Source organism: Propithecus coquereli, unplaced genomic scaffold (genome assembly GCF_000956105.1).
Source record: "Propithecus coquereli isolate 6110/MARCELLA unplaced genomic scaffold, Pcoq_1.0 Scaffold309, whole genome shotgun sequence".
NCBI lineage: Eukaryota > Metazoa > Chordata > Mammalia > Primates > Indriidae > Propithecus > Propithecus coquereli.
Window position 1 is genome coordinate 234,385 of NW_012148719.1, and position 20,522 is coordinate 254,906.

General features: G+C 46.2%; 1 protein-coding gene across 4 annotated transcripts; it reads right to left on the reverse strand.

The window, feature by feature from the left end:
- Positions 1-28: 28 nt before the first annotated feature.
- On the reverse strand, positions 29-18,934 carry CMBL (carboxymethylenebutenolidase homolog (Pseudomonas)). Of its 4 annotated transcripts, XM_012650016.1 has the most exons (7): positions 18,857-18,874; positions 18,604-18,692; positions 9,880-10,113; positions 7,749-7,856; positions 3,917-4,059; positions 1,762-1,853; positions 250-429 (listed from the first exon to the last, which is right to left on the reverse strand). In XM_012650016.1, exons 3-7 carry the CDS (start codon positions 10,092-10,094, stop codon positions 250-252), a joined length of 738 nt encoding a protein of 245 aa, XP_012505470.1. In that variant the 5' UTR covers positions 10,095-10,113; positions 18,604-18,692; positions 18,857-18,874. The 4 variants fall into 4 exon arrangements, with proteins under 4 accessions (XP_012505467.1, XP_012505470.1, XP_012505469.1 ...); XM_012650013.1 differs by lacking the exon at positions 18,604-18,692 and having other exon boundaries at positions 29-429; positions 18,857-18,934; XM_012650015.1 differs by lacking the exons at positions 18,604-18,692; positions 18,857-18,874 and adding an exon at positions 18,738-18,850.
- Positions 18,935-20,522: the final 1,588 nt, after the last annotated feature.

Here is a 20,522-nt window from a genome sequence, read left to right on the forward strand (position 1 = left end):
AGTATTACTCTTTCATTCAAATTCTCCAAGTGCGACCTAGTTTTTAAATTTTTATTTGAGGTACATGTTAAAAATTCAACTATTTCATACATTAACATTTCCTACTGAATTTGTGATTCAGATGAAATAATGAATTTCAGGGCTTCTACATTTATTTTATATAAAGTGACAATTAAATCAAATGATCTAGTATTTCAAAGCAGGTTTTTGGATGAAGGCAATTTTAGGAAGGTTTGCACTTGATTGCTGCTAAATGTACTTGCTCAGCCACTCGAGCAAATTCCTTCTCGCCTCGTCAATGTAGGGCTTGTCTGCAGGTGAACAGTCTTCTCTCTTTCGATGCACGAAGCCGTGAGTTTGCCCAGAAAATGTTTTAATTTGATACGCAACTTTGCAGTGTTCCTTCAACTTCTGGGTCAGCAAAGAGACCTGGTATGCAAACGATTTCATAAGGATATATGATTTCAACCCTTCAGTAATATTTTTTATTTTCCAAATCTTCAGTGAGTGTTGAGAACAAAGATTTAACATCAATGTTTTAAATCAGAAACAAGTTCCACGGCTACACTGAATTCTTTCCTTCTAATTTTGTAACTAACACAGTTCTTACCTCTAGCAAAGGAGAGATTTCAGAACAATATAAAAATGATACAACAGCAATTATCTGAAATCATTTGTAGGAATGTATTAGTTACTAATAATAATAATTTCTAAACGACTGCTTTTGAACCACATTTCCTTCTGCTTTTTCCTGATCAATTTACTGGTTTAACAAATCCATGTCTTTAAGGTCATACGCTTTATGGCAGCTTTTGCGTTACCATGGGGGGTGACGGGGGGCAGAGCCTGTCCTACACCAGGTAACCAGGCCACACTGAAACACTTCCTTTAGATGTGGCATTAAATAATTGTGTTTTGGGGGTCACAATTCCACCCTAAGTGGAACTGTGTAAGTGAAATTTAATGAAACACATCTTTACTTATTTTTTTTTTTTTTTTTTTTGAGACAGAGTCTCACTCTTTTGCCCAGGCTAGAGTGAGTGCTGTGGCGTCAGCCTAGCTCACAGCAACCTCAAACTCCTGGGCTCAAGCGATCTTTCTGCCTCAGCCTCCCGAGTAGCTGGGATTACAGGCATGCGCCACCATGCCCGGCTAATTTTTTCTATATATTTTTAGTTGTCTGATTAATTTCTTTCTATTTTTAGTAGAGACAGGGTCTCGCTCTTGCTCAGGCTGGTTTCGAACTCCTGAGCTCAAACAATCCTCCCGCCTCGGCCTCCCAGAGTGCTAGGATTACAGGCATGAGCCACCGCGCCCGGCCTACTTATTTATTTTTTTTAAGAGACAGGGTCTTGCTCTGTCGCCCAGGCTGGAGCACAGTGGCATCATCATAGCTCACTGCAGCCTTGTACTCCTGGGTTCAAGTGATCCTCCTACCTCAGCCTCCTAAGGATCTTCCACCAACTAATTTTGTCTTATTTTTTATAGAAGTGGGGGTCTCACTATGTGGCCCAGGCTGGTCTTGAACTCCTGGCCTCAAGTGATCCTCCTGCCTGAATCCTCTTGCCTGGGCCTCCCGAAGTGCTGGAGGCCTGAGCCAGGCCCCCTGCTTAGCCAAAATCCATCATTAAAATCTTAATGTTGGAAAACATTTGGAAAACAAATGAGAACTTTAGGACTCCCTCCCCCACCCCACTTCCCCCAAAATGCCAAATCGTGCTACTAAATTTATAAATGAGAAGAGAAAAGAGGCCAACTTACTTGCTCAAGTGGAATCACAGAATCATTTTCAGCAAAAATGAACAACGTGGGGTTCTTTAAACTGTAAATGTCTTCAGAATCCTTGACGATGCCTGAGAATTGAGTACAGGGGCGTAAGAGTATGATTTGCACACTCCCGCCTCGGAAAACTACGTGCATTTGGTATGAGTTATCCCAGTGAAAATATGCGCTTTGGGAGCTTTATTTTCTTTTCTAGCAATTCCACAGGAGTGGCCTGACCTTATTAGTCAGATCTTCCTATTGTCTACTTTATTCCATGAGTATCAGGCCATTAAATAATGGAATTGGACCTTGTAGGCTGTGTGGGGTGTAAATGTCAAATTGTCGCTCTAGAAGTTTCTCACGTCTACACTAGCCCCACAAGTTCCGGCTTAAGTGCACTCTGCGGTTTCATCTGTAAGAGGAGCGGTCATAAGTGTGAAAGTGTGAAACTGCCTGGTCCTAGCAGGTCATTCTATAAAAATCAGTTTTCATCCTTCGCCTCAGAATTTGAGATTAACTCTGAAATTAAAAGCATGCTCTGCCCAACCCATGTCTGAAAACAACCTCTGGGTGTGCCCACTTCTATGGCAAAATAAGTAGAAGTTTTGCAGTAAGTTATATTTTAAGATAAGACCAGGTAGAAAAAAAATAACTGATATTTTTTCCACTTCCTGCCGGCAGCACAGAAAAATTAAGTAACAAGGGAGCGCCTCCTCTCACCTGTAACTCCTCTTTAGGAAGGGGAGAGCCACAGAAAAGATGGCCATGCTCCCTGCTCCACTCAGGCAAAGCCACATCATGTGGCTGGACCCGGGTTTGACGTCCCCGGGGTCGGAGTCCTGCCATGCGCGGCGGCTCGCGTACTGCACAACAGCGGCCAGGAGGTGGCGCCGGAGAGGCGTCCATGCCTGAGCGCCTTTTGCTAATTCGCACAAAGGCACTGACTGCAGGGCCTGCGACAGCCGGCCCCTTTGTTCCAGAGGCAACCCGGCGCTTATTGCTTTTAACACGTTCTTTTATGTGCAGCATTTATGGTCTGAATGCTTCTGTTTCATAACTGGGCACTTACTGAGTGTATGTTCTTTTGTGTAAGTCAATATTTAAAGGGTTTTTTAAAAATGCTAAAAGTAGATGAAAATACCACAGTGAGGAACCATTAGGCCAAATAAAAATCATTATGATAGACTACAGACGGTCCCCGACTTCCGACGGTTTGACTTACAATTTTTTGACTTTATCATGGTGCAAAAGCGACATGCATTCAGTAGAAACCACATTTCGAGGACCCATACAACCATTCTGTTTTCCACTTTCAGTACAGTGTTCAATAAATTACCTAAGGTATTCAACACTTTATTATAAAATAGGTTTCGTGTTAGATGGTTTCGCCCAACTGTAGGCTGCTGTAAGTGTTCTGAGCACATCCAAGGTAGGCTATGCTAAGGCCAGGTGTATTCAATGCATTTTCCACCTATGATATTTTCAACTTACAACGGGTTTACCAGGACATAACCCCATCATAAGTCAAGGAGCATCTGTATTTTAAAAGGTGGCCAAATTTCCTTGTGTGCCTTTTGTGTTTTTTACATTTTTTTGGTCTGAATGCTTCTATATCATAAACATAGTATGCAATTTCTATATACAGATACAATGTTCTTATTTTATTGCTATGATAGCTTTGGTTTGCTTTGGCTAACATGTGTAAGTTGCTATTTATATTTTAAAGTGGGTTTTCCTTTTCTTTCTGTCTTTAGTGTGTGCATGTGTGTTTGTGTATAGTTAAGAGCAATTCATATCTCAGAAAAATATTTTCACAGATGGTGCTCATAAAAGTATTACGTGCTATTAATCATCATCACAGAAAGAAATGTTATCCCCTTCATCCTAGGTGAAGAAATGGAGAACTCAGGTTAGGTGACTTTCCCAAAGTCACACTGTTGGGACTCAGGCCTCCTCCCTCCCAGTGACATCCTCTGGTTAACTGCATTGCAAATTTCCACCCCTATTTTCAGATTCTTAAAGCCAATTTCCCTAAGATGGGCCGTGTCTGCACTATTGGGTTTTGTGTGGCACTGGGTCAGAGAAGCCTGTGGTTACCAGCACTCAACCATTCCTCCTTTTCACTGTGTAAAAATGCACACGGCAGATTTACCGTAGATGGAGACCCCCGCCCTGAGCTCTGAGTATTTCATCATCAAGTGGTGGACAGCAGCTCCACCCCAGCAGAATCCCACGACGCCAATTTTCTGGGCATGACACTGTTGTTTCAGGTACCTCAAGACAGCATCGACCTCTCTAGAACAGAAAGAAAAGGCATTCAAGAATCAAGGGTTATTTTGTGAACCCCTGAAAGGGCTGTGCCAATGATAACAGGGCTGTATCAGCAACTGTTATTTGAAGTTGTCAAAGGTTCTTATTTTCAGAGCTCAACCTCACTACCTCCTGCCCAAGTGACCCGTCATCCCAGCAGGTCTCCGTGCCAAACCCAGCCCTCCTCCAACTGCTGAACAGCTGCAGGCACGTGGTGCTCTTTCCAAAACACAGATCTGACCAGCTCTCTTTGGGACAAAGGCCAAAGTCCACAGCATGGCTCATAAGACCTCAGTCCAAGACCTGGTCCCTGCTGCATGCCCCAGACTCCTCTCTCCCCTCAGGCAGGCACGAGCCATACTATGGACAGTACCCCAAATACTCTCTGCCTGCACACATTCTTTCTCTCCCTGAAACTCCAGACCCTGCATTGCTCGCCTCCTCCTGCCCCGAAGAGCGAAGCAAAATTTGGAAAGCCACCAGGACTATTTAAGCCACGACAGCACTAAGCAGCAAGAACAGCAGCCCTCTGGCAAATGGGTCATCTGCAAACTGATTGCTTGGAACTCAGAACACATTTTCTACCAGAACGAGTGTACCAAAGTGGACGTAGGGTGCAAGGCCAGCCCAGAAAGTTCTGTTTAATCTGGTAGGGAAGAAATGCTGTATGTTTAAAATTAAAAAATGTAAGTACAATGCAATTCTATAGCACCCATTTTTTCTTTTAATCATAACATATATTTGAACACATTTAAACTTATGTATCATACCATTCTGTGTGCAAGCAGTTATTTCATAATGTTCTCTTGCAGTATTTAAGTAATTCCACAAAATAAAGTGTAGCAAGGAATAGTTTTTGTCCTTTTTGGTTTTAGATTTTTTCTTGAATGCTTTGATCTTAGGAATAACTGCCTTAATTGGAAAGGACAAGAAGGAAGAAGGCATTTCTGTAAAAATTCTTTAACGGACTCAAGTGAACTGTGTTACATTCGTTGCTCTTGTTGCTCCCAGTCTGTTCCCTGCTTTTCTAGGAACACCAGGATTCAGCTTCGGAGGAACAATCTCTCCCCATGCTCAGGCCATATACTTGGGTGGCTCTGCCCTCAGTTCCAGCAGTAAAGTACATGACTCAGGCTTGGGCAATCAAAGCTTAGCAATCTCCTGGACACAATGATTAGTTCAAGGATGGACTTTTGGCCCAATCATAAACAAGGGGACAAAATGAGACTTGCTGAGTTGCTGGGAGAGAGACCAACAGAAGGCTGGAGCTGCTGCAGCCATTTTGCCACCCAGAGGTGAGAGCTGCCTGAGAATGGAACCGTCATACAGAAATTGGAGCTGAGAGATGCTGGGAGGATGAGTTCTGGGGACATCTTTTAAGCTATGGACGAAACCCTGCTTGAGGCCAACAACTACCTCTTTTCAAGTTCTATAAACCAATACAAATCCCTTGACCCCTTAAGCAGTAAGCATTCAGGATCGGTTTTCTGTCCTTGCAAAGAGAACACACCTGACTGGATATGACACCAGGACTTGTGTCTACTTCCAAAGTTACTGTTTCCATTTTATGCCTCCCTTTAATTTAAGAAGTGTGGCTTTCCTTTTACCCTGTGGAAGAGTCTCAGGGGGCTCTAATGCCTGCCTGCACCAGTCACAATGCAAGGCAGACCCACACGGCATTTTCTTGGAAAACAGCAAAATGTCCTAACCATTCTCCCCACCCCCCATGCCACCCCCACCGGCAAAGATGAATTTTATATTCTTAGTGCCACAGTCTTTCCGGTTCTCTTGTGTTTCCTCTTCTAATGTACTCTTAACGTCTTGCTTTGTTTTTCTTGGGATGGCAGGCTGGATCCCTGGGAAGCCAGCTTGGATTTGGACAACAGTATGCAGGAGGCTTACTGAGGGCGCTCCTGGGGTCCTCCCTGGGGGAGAGGCAGGGGAGGGCGCAGGACTGGCAGAGACGTGGGGCTGTGCTGTGCTGGGGGGGCTGGCATGGCCCTTGAGGTCACCTCATTTAGAGGTGAGGGAGCTGGGCCTTCACACCCCTACAGTGACCATTCACTGGGGCAGACTCAGACAAGGTGGCCGACATCCTAGAGAGCTGAGGGCTTTCTGCAGGCAGCTCTCCCAGCAGGGGAAACAGGTCCTTCCTTCCCGAAGACAGATCAGGTGGCCCTTTGCAGCCCCACCATGTTTGGTCTCATCTGCTCTAGGACCAGGGCTTCACCAGGTGGAATCGATGCTACAGCATCTAGCCCTGGTCTCCTACTTGCAGGACCCTGAGGTTAATACTGTCTAATATTCACAGTCCCGGGTACTCAGCCAGGCTGGAAGCTCCAAGGGCAGCCTGCAGCCTCTCCCCATGGTCCGACAAGACCCCACAGAGACCCTAGGGAGACCCAGGCCTGGGCAGCCCCTGGCCTGAGCCACGAAGCACTGCTATTCTGCATCAGCCCCTAGAAAGGGGGCAGCCAAAACAGGGGAGACTTTGGCCCCCCGTGAGTGGGGGAGGCAAGGCGGAGTTGAGGACACCGGAGGCCCCTGCAGAGCTGACATGGGCTGTGGGCAGAGGGCTGCCCAGTGTCCACCAGACCAAGAGAGGGAGGCCAGCAGCCCCAGAGTCAGCTCTTCGGAGAGCTGAGAAGTTCAGGCACTCTCGTGGTAGAAAAAGGGGCGGAGGGTTCCACGGACCAAGTGGCCACAGGTGGGTGGCCACATTATTAGCAGTCACCCTGGCCTGGGCTTGAGGTACAGCTTATCAAACAGAAGGCCAACAGTGATCAATCTTGGGGCTCACGTGCACAGTGCGAGGGAGAGTCAGGTGATGCAGAGGAGAGGGCTTGCGGAGAAATGGCCACTCGAGTCAGCGGCTAGTGCTGGGGAACCCTTTTCCCCTGGGCTCAGGCTTTCTTGTGCAGGAGGAGCTTGTCCTTAGAGAACATTCCTGGCCTCTTCCCCCCTCTGTACTTAGACCTCCAGACAGAAGGAAGGAGAGGTGACCGGTGGCTGACAGCTCTGGTCCTTCTAGACTGGGCAGAGCAAATACAGGCAAAGTCTGCAGCCTGGGGGGTCCTCCCTGTCTTCCTATTACCCCTGGACCCCGGCAAGAGCAATCCTGGTCAGGTGTATCTGCTCTGAAGACTCAAAATCTCCCAAAATCCCACTCCGATGGAGTGGCATTGGACTGAGGCTGGAGGCAGCGGGTGGCCCTTTGGGTCTCAGATCTAAAACCGTGGTTTCCAACCAGCTCAGCAGTACTGAGGCTGGCATTGGATCTAGTTGCTTTTCTAGCCCTTCTCCTCAGCTGGTTCTGCAGCCAGGAGGGGAGGAAGGGGCTGCTGGCCCTGAGGACCGAAGCCCCACAGTCGGGGTAATCAATCCAGCCCAAAACCTCCACGAGGTTCCCCTGCACACCGGTGCCACCGAGAGTGTCTCAGAGAGGGGCACGGGTGAGCTTGCTGGGGCGGCAGGAGTGCTTGCCGGCTCCCAATCTTCAGCTCAGAACTGTGCTACATGAAAACACTTTTCCTTTACGTTCAGGAAGGACTCTCAGCTGCAGCCACACGATGCCCTGCCTGGCGGTGTGGACGGGGGAGTCTGAGCGGCGAAGCCAGCCCAGCTCTCTGGGCCACACCACACACACACACACAGCCCTGTCCCCTGAAACTTACTTATCGATCTTCTGGGAGTTCCTCGTTTTCAGCCACTCGGGGAAGGTGGACCAGTCGGCAGAGGGGTTCCACGGCTCCTGCCCTACAAAGAAGTCTGGAACGATGGTTCTATAAAATATGGACGATAATTGATCTTAGTTTCAGAACTGCTTGGACTCGTTTAGTTGCTTACATTTATTGAGAACCTTGCTGGGTTAGCGATTCTAGCTCAGAGGAAAGGAAAAGTAGCGGGTGTGAGGGCAACTTCGATCGCAGCAAAGAGGCCACCTGGCACCAGGCCACTGTGGGCGTCGCAACCGCAGGTGCACGGCCTCTGGTGGCCGGCTCATAACCCGACCCCGGGAAACCGCGAGGCCGCCGGCAGGGCACACTCCCCGCCGGAGACGCTGGCACAGGCCGAGGGGGCACCTGGGCACGTGGGCCTGGGGAGGGTGGCTGCAAGGCCCCCCCGCTGCCCTGGAGGAGTTGCCCCTCTCGCCGGCCTTGGAGCTCCCTGGCCTTTCACCTGAGCCTCGGGCTGGAGGACACACCTGGTGAGCCTGTCCAGTCACTGTGACCAGGCAGTTTTCACCAGCCTCCACCCAAGACGCCAGCAGGGCACAATTTCCCGTCCAAAGGGCATGGTCTAAAGCAGGTTCTCAAAGAGGCTGCCGAGAGAAAACAAGCCTCGCCAGAGTCCATGTCGTTCTTCCACACGAGTCGCCCCGGCCAGAGGCCTGTTTCCTAAAATAAAGAGCCGCCGCCCGGCTGGAGGAACACACCTCGTCCTGCAGGGCACACAGAGCACTGACACTCGGGTCAGAAGCTCCGAGTTCAAGGCTCAGTACCACCCTACACTGCCGTGTGACCTTAACGGGTCATTTAACCACTGTTATCCTCATGTCCTTGATCTGACAAGTAGCACCCTGCGCCGCCCAGCCTCGGGACGACCCCGCCAGCAGAGTCAGCCATGCAAGCGTCAAAGTGCCTGGTAAGTCCCAGGTGTCCACACCACCGTTACGCTGTGACTCCAGCTAAAGAACCCAGCATAAAGCAACACAAACCGAAATCCCGGCAGCCTGCTGCTTATGTCTGGGAGATCTGGAGCAGGCGCCAACCTCTGTCGTTATGGTTTTCCGCTCTGCAAAAGGCGGGCAGCAGCGCTTCCTCCCTCAGGGGCTGCTGGAAGGTGTGAGGGCAGTGACCCCGGACAGGCCCTGAGCACAGGGTCCGGCTGAGGGAAGGCAGTCGGGCTCGGCTGCGTTTTAACCACTGGGCTTCCCCTGGGAGGCTCGGCCGCCTCGTCCTCAAGAGGGAACCCAGGACGGAAAAAGGGGAAGCATCGAGTGAGATGTTTTCACTAGGCCCTCAGTGTGCCTCGGGCAGCGGTGGGTGTGATTTCCTCAAACCGGTTTCTCTTCCTAGAAAAAGAAGGTAGGCGCACCCTCGGGCTTCCATCTTCTCTTTTTGAGAAAACAACGGAAACTGGGGCGGTGCGCGGGCTCGAGCCTGCTGGGTTCACGCTTTCTGAAGCGGGGGAGGAAGGAGTGGTTCCTGCTCTCCTCTGGGCTTTCCTGAAGCCTTTGCCAACTCCAGCAAATGACAAGCAAACAGGTGGCAGCCCTCACCCACGGTGGCCATGGCCACCTGGACGGACAAAGAAGTAAACTCTGGGAGACAAGCAAGGTCTCACTGTATGATTTCCGGACCCTGTCTAATTCAGACTGGGCCATGGTGGGACATGTTTGGACCAGGAAGAGCCATGGACACCCTGCCGTCCAAGTAGCCCATGAAATCTGACACGAGGCTGAGATGCTTCAGGGGCCAAGTAACGGGCCCACTGCAGAGCTGGCTAGGTCTGCCCAAGGGTCCAGCGCCCGCGCCTGGCCAGGGCCCCACATGGGGAGAGAACTACTAGTGTCCAACAAGCCCATAGGGCCAAGTACTCCCAGGAGAACACAGAGCCCAGGGACCGGGTTAGGAGCAGTTGGCTTCCACCCGGTGGGTGCTTCATTTCATACATTTCCCATTTACCTTCACCATAGTGACAGGGAAGTAGATGATGAAAATTAGAATACTGTATAGTCAGGGAACAAAATAAACCACAGAAATGTACGTGAGTGTAAACAAAGGAACAGAATTGCATACGTACGTGTATCCATTTCCTGCGATCATGTCAGCCATATACCTGGTATTGGGCAACTGCCAGCCAAATATATCCTGAATGACAATCACAGCTTTGCCTGCGGCAACAGGGGACTTGGTGACGTAAGCCTTGATGTGCTCGACTTGAACTTCACACCCCATCCCTCCATATTCTAGCCTATGGCCGATGTCACATGGACAAGGGTAAGCCTCGTTAGCCATTGGAGATATCTAAGTCAGCCTATGAAGAGAGAAACACACGTTACATTCTGAATGGTACAAATCTAAAGATTGTAAATAGTAAGTAAACTAAAATCGAGATTACAGAAAAAACTGTAATCCTAGCACTTTGGGAGTCTAAGACAGGAAGATCACTTGAGGCCAGGAGTTTGAGACCAGCCTGGGCAACATAGTGAGACTCACCCCCCCACAAAAAAATTTTTTTTAAGAATTATGATTTTTAATAATATGTGCACATGGGACAAAAGTGGAATGGTACAAAAGGGTATACAGCAGAAAAAAGCAAACGTCCCTCCTTCCCCTGTTCACCAGCCATCCAGTTCTCCCTGAAGTCCATCATTGTTTCCAGTTTCTTATATATCGTTTAAGAAGTTACTATGAATGTGTAGACATTACACATGCATACACCTTGTCAGCCAGTCTTAAGAAATTTAACTAGGTTATTTTGTGTTTAGTTCTGCACTTTTAAATCTAATGAGTTATATCAGCTGAGTGCAGTGGCTCACACCTATGATCCCACCACTCCAGGAGGCCAAGGCTGAGGACAGCTTGAGGCCAGGAGTCTGAGACCAGCCTGGGAAACATAGTGAGATCCTGTCTCCACAAAAAAATAAGAAAAATTAGCTGGGCATGGTGACGCATGCCTGTAGTCTCAGCTACTTGGGAGGGTAGGGTGGGAGGATCGCTTAAGCCCAGGAGTTCAAGGCTACAGTGAGCTATGAATGCACCACTGCACTCCAGCCTGGGCAATACAGCAAGATTTTGTCTCTAAAAAAAAAAAAAATTATATAAACGAAATTAATTTTAACTACATCTATGGTATTTATTGTGTAAGAAATCAAAGGTAACTTTTGGTTCTGGCAACACCACAGATTAAGGCTGCAAACACTAGAAATGACAGATTGAATGAAACCAACAAAGAAAAATAAAAACGGAGGAGCTCATAGGAAAAAAGGGACTCCCCAGGAGCCAGGATTGGAGAGGAAATGGAAAGCCAGAGTGAGGAAGACACAGGAGACGCCGGAGGCACCTGGAAAAGTTGGGAGACAGGGCTGGACCCAGGAACACACCCTAAAAACCGAGTGCTTAGGATTTTGTGTCCAAAGAGGCCCTGGGACCACATGAGACGGGAATTTGTAACCGAGACCCACCCTGCAACGCTGAGCCCTCAAGGTTCACATGTGGGGGAAGGGGAAGCCAAAACAAAACAAGAACAGCTCCATCAACCAGGATTAGGAATATGGAAAAGCTCATCTCACTCTAAATTCTGAGTGGAAGGGAAAAGAGAAACCCATCCCCAGCCCTACAGGATCCTTGCAAGGGGAATGCCTCGGCTGAGAAATCAATACAACGACCCTCGGTCAGCAAAGCCCCTGGAACACCTGGCAGAGGCAAATGCAGACCACTTTCTAGCAAGACTTCCGCAACGCAGGCCAAAAACACTACCCCACCAAGGAGGAGCTCACTGTAAAAAACTACACACAAAGAAGTGATTCAAATAAACAAAAATCAGCAGATACAACTGCCAGGGGAGATTTATGAAGAGAATGGGGTTTGAAATGAGAGGAAACCTAAAAAAACCTTGATGAATCAAAATAGAAAGTAGGAAAGAAAAAGAAAATAAAAAACCTGTTAACTACAAGGCATGAAATAATGTGGCTGAAATAAGTTTATTTACTTTTTAAGTCTACTCAAATGCAGTCGTCACGGGGAAAAAAAGAGTTGAACAAGGAGTTCAGTCTGTAACTGACTGTGAACTATCAATTGAAATAACCTGCGGACCAGCCTAAGTTTAAATAAATGTAAACAGACTAAATTCACTAGCTGACACAGATTCTCAAATTCGATTTTTAAAAAATTAAGCTTCCATCAGAAAGGCGGAACCGGGAACACTGAACTCAAGGACATAGGTAGATTAGAGAACAGTTCAGGCTGCTGTAATGAAATATCATGAACTGGGTGGCCCATAAACAACAGAAATGTATTTCTCACAGTTCTGGAGGCCGAGAAGTCCAGATTCAAGGCACTGGCGATTCAGGATCAGGGAAGGGCCCACTTTCTGCTTCCTGGACGGCACCTTCTCCCTGGATCGTCACAGGACAGAAGGGACCGGCCAGCTCTCTGGAGTCTCTTTCATAAGGGCACAAAGTCCAATCACAAGGTCTCTGCCCTTAGGACCTAGTCCCCTCCCAAAGGCCCCACTTTCTAACACCATCACCTTCAGGGTGAGGATTTCAACGTGTGAATTCTGGGCAGATACAAACATTCAGACCCTAGCAAATCCTACAAAGAGAGAATGATGAGATGAAAATAAAGAAACAATAGAGAAAATCCAAAACGATTAAAATCTGATCCCTTGGAGAGTTATAAAACAGGCACATCTCCAGCAAAACTAACCAAATAGAAAGGAAAGAATGCTAAACACACATAACAACGAAACAATATCTGGAATGAAAAGGTGACATAATTAAAGATTTTCTCTTTAAAAACCATAAGAAATTAGTTCAAACAGCTTTTTGCTGATGAAGTCGAAGACCCAACAAAACTGACAACTTGGTAGAACAGAACAGAGAGGGTATGTTTTCCAACCATGTTATGTGCCTCAGTTCAAAAACCGGTGTAAAAGAAAAAAAGGTGGTGAGACAGCTCTAGATTAAAAGAAACGGAAGAGAAATAAACCCCACTGCATCATGTGAACCCTAACTAGATCCTGGTTCAAAATCGGGAACAGCTACGGGAGACAGTTGAGAGACAGCTGAGGGATTAACTACGAATGAAAGCTGACACTGTATATTATTAATAATTTTATAAGGTGTGATTAAGGTGTGATGATAGTGGTTATGTAGGAGAATGTTCCTAATTTTTATTATAGAAGATGTGTGCTCAAGTGCTGGGAGATGAAGTGTCATAACATCTGTGATTTACTCTCAAATGTTTCACAAAATACACACGCAACACACATACATTAATAGATACATAAACCAATATGGCAAATCGCCAAGAATTACTGAATCCAGATGATCAGCATGTAGGTGTTTGCTATACTATTCTTTCCATTTCTCCATATTTGAAAACTTTTCATAGTAGAAAGTTGGGGTGGGGGAACCTGACCAGAAATATTCACTAATCAGAGAAAAAAAAGTCAGGAGTAAATGTCAACTTGGAGCAAATAAAATCTGGCTATGTCATGGATACAAAAACTAAACAAGGACAAGATGAGAATGAAAAACTGAATGATTCCTTACTTATAAGTTTAGATACAAAAATCTTAAGTGAAATACTAGCACACTAAAATATGTTTTTAAATGTATACATCATGACCACATCAGGAATGCCAGGATGGTTTGCCATTAGATTCTATGATGTAATCCACGATACTGACAAATTAAAGGAGTGAATCCATGTCATCATCACAATGGATACAGAAAAAAGCATTTTGATAAAATTCAACAGCTATCATGGGTTGAAAGAGGCGATGATGCAACACAGCCGCCCAGGTGAGAAAACAAACCGTGATGGATCCCAGCGCACCACACGCAAGGAGCATGTCAGACAAAGCTAAGTTGGAAAAGCAAAGCTAAGCTGTTAGAGGAAAATATGGGAGAACACGTCTTTCCTGTACTTGGGAATAAGGCAGCATTTCTTAAATTAGACCCAAAAAGCATATACCATAAAGAAAAGGATTAACAAATCTCATTTCATTGCAACCAACTGTAAAAAAAAAAAGAAAGAAAGAAAGAAACAAGACAACTGCAGAAAATTGAATACCGAGTGGATATTTTTGATGATACTGACAATTGTTAATTTTAGCAGGGGAAGATAATGGCATTGCAGTTACTTTTTTTTAAAGAGTCCTTGTCTTTTTGTAGATTCAGATGAAATGATCAGGCGTCTGGGATTCACTTGAGAATAGCTCAGTGTGGGGTCGGGATGGAGATGTCCCTGTGGTGACAGCATTGGCGCCGGGCGTGAGGTCAGGAGCATCCTCTGCACTCCTCTCTATCTGTGTATACACTTGGTATTTGCCACAACAAAAGGCTTTTAAAATTTCATTAATAAGATAACTAAGATAGTATGATTAATAAGATAATAATTAAGATTAATAATAAAATAGAAGGCTCCATAAATTGAGAAAATAAGATAGACTAGGAGAAGGTATTATTTTAGAAACAGAGGACTTAGTATCTAGATAAAATATATGATGAATTCTTTTAAATCACCAAGAAAAAGACAACCCAATAGGAAAATGCTCCAGAAATATGAATGAGCAATTTAAAAAAGAGCACACCCAAATGGCCCATAAACACATGCAAAGATAGGCAACCTCACTGTATTTAAATAATTTGTACTAAGAACAACAATGAAATACCATTCTACATCTTGCAGATCGGCAAAAAGTTTGTTAATACCCAGATGGGGTGCAGCAGTAGGGAAATGAGAGAGAGTGCAAATTGACACAAACCCCGGAAGGCAGACTGGCAAGGTCAGGAAAATGGGAAGACACCCCGCAACCCAGAAATCCCACCACTAGCTGTTTCTCTAGAGAAATTCGCACACATACACGCGGGCACACGCCATGAACATGGAAGGATGTTCTTGGCATTCCCAATGTGACAGCAACAATTGGAAGCAACCTAATTGACAACTAACAAGAGCATGGAATAAACTGTAATTTATTCATTGCTGTGGTTGAATTGGGTTCCCAAAAAGATCTGTTCAAGTCCTATCCCCCCGTCTCTGTGAATGTGACCTTAATTGGAAATAAGGTCCTTGTGGGTGTAATGAAGTCAAGATGATGTCATGCTGGATTAGGGTGGGCCCTAAATGCAATGACTGGTATCCTTATAAGAAGGGGATCAGTTGGACGTAAGGACAGACACACAGAAGATGAGGCCATGTGCAGAGGGAGGGAGAGACTGGAGTGGTGCTCCCACGAGCCGGGGAGTGAGGAGGATTGGAAGGGGCCACCAGAAGCTGGTAGAGGCAAGGAAGGATTCTCCACAGGTTTCAGAAAGAGCAAGGCCCTGCTGACTCTGTGATTTTAGACTCCTGGCCTCCAGAACTATGAGACAATTTTGTTGTTTCAAGCCACCCAGTTTGTGGCAATTTGTGACAGCAGCCGTAGGACACAGATCCATGCATCGAAAGAAAAGAATATGACATGGCAGTTCAATGAACAAACTGCATCTATATTTATCAATATGATAAGCCTCAAAAACAAAACACTATGTGAAAAGACAACTGCTATTTTGATGCTAAATAACAACCAAAAATAATATATATTTTATTAATAAATAAACTGTAGTGAAAGCATCATGTACGAGAATTAAACACATCACCATTAGGACAGTAGTTACTGGAAGGGAGGTGGGGAGGGATGGAGAATTGCTGGCTTTCATTGTATTTGTTACATTTCATTTCCTTAAAATGTTTTGATCTGAAGTACATGGGACAAAATGGTATTATCTTTTAAATCTGAGTGATGGGAAAATAGGTGGCTGTTGCATTATTTCCTGCACTTCACTGAATATTCTTCGTCTTTCATAATTAGAAATCAAGTAATTTGATTTTAAGGAGAAAAGGATTAATAACTAGTTCTCCAATCAAGGACAAAGGACACTAGTTTTCTTGGTTTTGTTTTCATAAGCTACATCATAGAACTGTTCTTAGTAACAGACAATAATTCAGCATTAATCACAGCAAATGTTGTGCCAGTAGCACTGTTTGTTGAGAACCAATTCCTTGGACCGATTTCTTACCTGGGCTGTCGTACAAGGACCCAGGGATAACAGAAAAGCCTGGCTGGCCATTCCAACGCATCCTCTGATCTGAATTTTTTTTACTTTTTCTTCATTTGATATCCACTTTCCAGAAGGAATGTTTACAGCCAGCAGAGCAGCGCTCTGGACTGATCTCGAAGGGTTTTTGTCCAGTGGGAGAGGCCTGGGTGTGGCGCATTCACGTGGGGTAGCATCTAGGCCGGGCCTGGGAGCCAAGACCGCAGTGGGGCAGGATGGGCAAGGTTGCTACCCTTGACCCTCAATTGACTGTACTGTAAGCACATTTTCTGTATACACCTTCTGGGATTTTTGCTTTTTTCTCCCCAAAATAACACATTTATTAAAAGACAATTTTCAGAAGAAAGTAAAACCATGACTCTTAAACAAATATAAAAACAAACACATGTTAAGGATTTTATTTTATTCAGATGATAGAAGGAAGCGAGGCAGATGTTCTCACTGGCTTGAAGGAAAAGTCAGAAAAGCATAAATTTATATGCGGTGAAGAAATGTTGAGATAAATTGCAAATGGAGGCAAAACGTCTTTCCACAGTAGGGAAAGCAGTTGATTAATTCTGTACAGAAAAAAGACGGAATTTACAAATATAGATCTATCATTTACCCATGACTTACAAAGAGTTGCAAAATGGCTCAAATACAAAGAACAGGGCCAGAATCAGCCCAGAGGGTATGCTATAGACACAGATACTTTTCCACTGAAGCACAAAACCTCTCCTACACAGGAGAGGATCCTTCACTGTGAAGAAGAAGGCTTCAGCCTTCTCCTGCATGGGGCAGGACTGTGTGTCTGGCATCCATGGTGGGGTCCTCAAGACACGTGTGTCAAAAAAGGCTTTTCTTGCCAGTACAGCAGCTCACGCCTGAAATCCCAGTACATTGGGAGGCCAAGGTGAAAGAATAGTTTGAGGCCAGTTCGAGACCAGCCTGGGGAACATGGCAAGACTCTGCCTCTACAAAAAAATTTAAAAACTAGCTGGGCATGGTGGCATGTACCTGTAGTCCCAGCTGCTTGGAAGGTTGAGGCAGGAGGATTGCATAAGCCTAGGAGTTGGAGGTTGCAATGAGCTATGATCGTGCCATTGCACTTTAGCCCAGGCGACCCTGTCTCCAGAAAAAAAACAAAAAACAAAAAACAAAAAAAAGATTTCTGCATCATGGCAAGTGTGTTTGGCCCATCTAGATCAGGTCTGTGGTTTCCACTGGTGAAGCCTCTCTGGAAGTCAGGGTACTCTTCGTGGCTCCAGCAATGGCCAACGCATGCCTCTGCAGAGGACGCCCCGGTGGCCATGTTCTTCGACAATGCCCACACTAGCTAGCAAAACAAATGCACAATTCCCTCATAAAAATTCATGCACGATAGTGCCTATGTATCATGGATCACCAGCAGGCCTTCTCCCAACAGAGTGACTCTGTGGCCTCTCCAGCCCTGCCTCCCATAGGACAGTCCCTCCGCAAAATTACAAGTCAAAACCTGTGGGGATCGCTGTGGAGCATGGGATCTGCAAATTCCAAGGGTATGCCCCTCTCCTGGGCACACCTTCCTGAGGCATTCCTTTACCCTGTATAAAAGTGCACTTCTTGACTTCTTTTTTGAACCAGCTATAACATCTGTCTCTCTCTTTAATGAATAAAATAAAATCTTTACCATGTGTTCATTTTTATGTCTGTATGAAAGTCAAGATTTTACCTTTTGCTGAAAATTATCTTTTCACAGTGTCATCGAACAACATTCCTTTTTCCCCATTGGAAGTCAGAAATGGATGGTAAAGGACAGTGGGAGTATGGTTTTCCTGCTTTCATACCCCAAGGATTTAAGTAACTCAGAAGTCAGACTTCCCAACACAACAGTTCTCCAACAGAAACAGAGAAAACATATCTTGGTGAGCAGAAAAGACTGATACAGATGCAACCGTACCAATCAAAGGAATAAATTGCCGTAAGCTTTAAAAAGTTAGAAATGGAAACCAAGTGTACGCAACAGGGGCTCAGGGTTAAAGGGGACACTCCAAGACAACATAGGGGGTGGTATCTAACAGGGAAGGGCTGGGGGGTTTTGTTTCTTTACTGATTAAACACTGTAGGAACTTGCATGCCAGCTGATTTTCAAACTTGGAGTGGGAAAGGCAAGGCCAATATCATCCTCAGATGATTCTATGCACACCAACTCTTCCAAGTATTTATTCTTCAGCACTCATGCTTGTATTTTCCACAGGGTGTACAGTGAAGACAGCATGAATTAGGAAGCTATCTACGATGAGCACATGCTGGCCTCCTTGCACATGCACCCCTGCCTTTGGCTTTTTCTAGGGCTGTTCCCAGGCCTGGGCAGGCTTCCCCAGATACCAGCAGGGCTCATTTCTGAGCACCTTATTTTAAATGGGCTTTGAAAACAACAGGTGGTACCTTCCATCAGCAAGTGGACATAAATCTCAGGGCCCAGTGTTGGCCGGGCCTGCCAACCTGCATTGCTGCGGTGTGTAAACAGTACAGTCCTTCTTGGCAGCACCCACCCAGCATCTAGATCGGAAGTCCCTCTCTTGGACCCAGCCCCTCCCCTGTTTATAACCGCACTAAGGAACTGCTGCCAAATGTACATACCGATTTCCGTGCAAATATGCTCAGGTTTTTCATAGTTTTATATTAGTTAAAAACTATACCACCACGATGTCTAACTGCAGGAAAATACTTACAAACAGGATTTAGCGGCCTGGAGAAAAGGCTCCTCACACTGTGTTGAGTGGCAAAAACGAATGCAGGTCTGCTTGGCGTGGGATTGCACCTATGTTTTTAAAATGTACGCGGCTAATCACCTACAGGAACATACCTCGGTGCAAGGAGCGGCGCCTCGCACGCGTGCGATCGTGGGGGCCACTCTTCCGCAAGAACGAGGTATTACTTCCACGAAGGTCAGCTTTTGGAAACAGACTTTGGGGAGTTCCTTACCTGTGCACGCGGCGAAGCCCTCCTCTGCCACACGCTGGGGCGCTGGCGTCCCGGGACGCGCACGGACTTTGTCCCGAGGCCGCAGAACCGCCCGGCGCGCGCGGGGCGGGCGGGGACCGGGAGGGCGGCGCCTCCCGCGGACGGGAAGTGGTCGCCGGACCGGGGGCGCCGGGATCCCGGCGGGGCCAGCGCTCGACCCCGAACGCAGGAGCCCAGAGGGAGGCGCCGGGAGGAGAGGGCTGCGGGGCGTGGGGGAAGGGGAAGGTCTGGAGGCAGAAGAGCCTGCAGGGAGAGGAGGGGAAGCGAGGCTCTGGGGGAAAGGAGCCGGGAAGCGTATCTGGAGGCCTGCTGAAGGAAGACAGCCAGCCTGTGACGTTTATACTCCCGTCTGGCTCCTAAGACCTGTAACTCCTCTGTTGTAAATCAGAATTAATCTATTCTCAAAAAGAAATTATTACACGTGCCAAAGAAAAAATTTTAGGACCCTCTAAATTTATTATGGCAAGGAAGTTAAGCCCTGGAGACAGGAGTCACGTAGCATGTTTGCAGTTCTGTTTCTCATTAACAGATTATGGATTAGCTCTCTTCCTCCGCGTTCTGTAAGTGACTGGGAGACACCAGTGACCAGGCTGTCCCCTCTTCCGATCACTGATCTTTGTTGCAGATTGACTCCTCTATTGTCCTGTACCTAACTCAGACCCGATGGCACCCAAGACCAATGACTGTTACATCTTCAGTGTGAAATGTTAGATATACCTCTCTTAAAAGAAAAAGAAGGAAAAAGACCACCTCAACTAATCAGATCATTGTAGCTATGGATCAAGCCTTACGTAGAAAGATGTCGAAATTCTTTCTGTTAAGCCTCCCTAAACCTTGTCTATATCCACGATCCAAAACTTCTGCACTTTGGAACACTGACTTCCATTCTTTGGAATCTCTGCTTCCCAGACGGCTCATACTCAAACTTTGGGCTTGAATAAATTCCCTTTGAACTAGATTCTGACTCTGGATTATTTTAGGTTGACACACATTTCATACATGCCCCACTCCTCCATATTTTGGTCATGTGACCCAGGTTATAACAACTTCAATTGGCCGCAGAAGCACATCCCTCATGAGGGACCCAAAGTGGGAACACACAAGAAAAGGGAATTCTAGGAAATACAGCTCAGCCTGGCCATGTGGGCACATTACCAAGCCATCACACCATGGTGGACTCACTTCTTGTCCTCCCCACTGCAAAGATGTTGTGGATTGAATGTTGGTACCCCCCCAAAATTTATATGTTGAAATCCTAACTCCCAATGTGATGGTAGTAGGAGGTGGGACCATTGGGAGGTGCTTGGCTCATGCAGGTGGAGGTCATGAATGGGATTAGTGCCCTTCTAAGAAGAGATACATTGCATCCTCCTCTGTAAACCAGGAAGAGGGCACTCACCAAGAAACCAATCCTCCTGGCACCCTGATCTCAGACTCCCAGCCTCTAGAACTGTAAGAAATAAATTGTAAGAACTGTAAGAAATAAAACTGCAAGAAATAAATAAACTGTAAGAAATAAATTTATTGTTTAAGTCGCTTGATCTATGGTGTTTTTGTCATAGCAGCCGAAACTGAGTAAGACAGTATTATCCTGCTAGAGATACACTAATTTTCTTTCAAACAGGAC

What these genes read in the sequence shown, in the direction of transcription:
- CMBL (XM_012650013.1), bottom strand. Translation starts at nt 10,094, where the DNA reads ATGGCTAACGAGGCTTACCCTTGTCCATGTGACATCGGCCATAGGCTA. An exon ending in GGCGGGGGTCTCCATCTACG is followed by an intron (nt 1,854 to 3,916) that starts GTAAATCTGCCG and finishes CTCAATTCTCAG; the next exon opens with GCATCGTCAAGGATTCTGAA. An exon ending in CTGTGATTCCACTTGAGCAA is followed by an intron (nt 430 to 1,761) that starts GTAAGTTGGCCT and finishes TTTGCATACCAG; the next exon opens with GTCTCTTTGCTGACCCAGAA.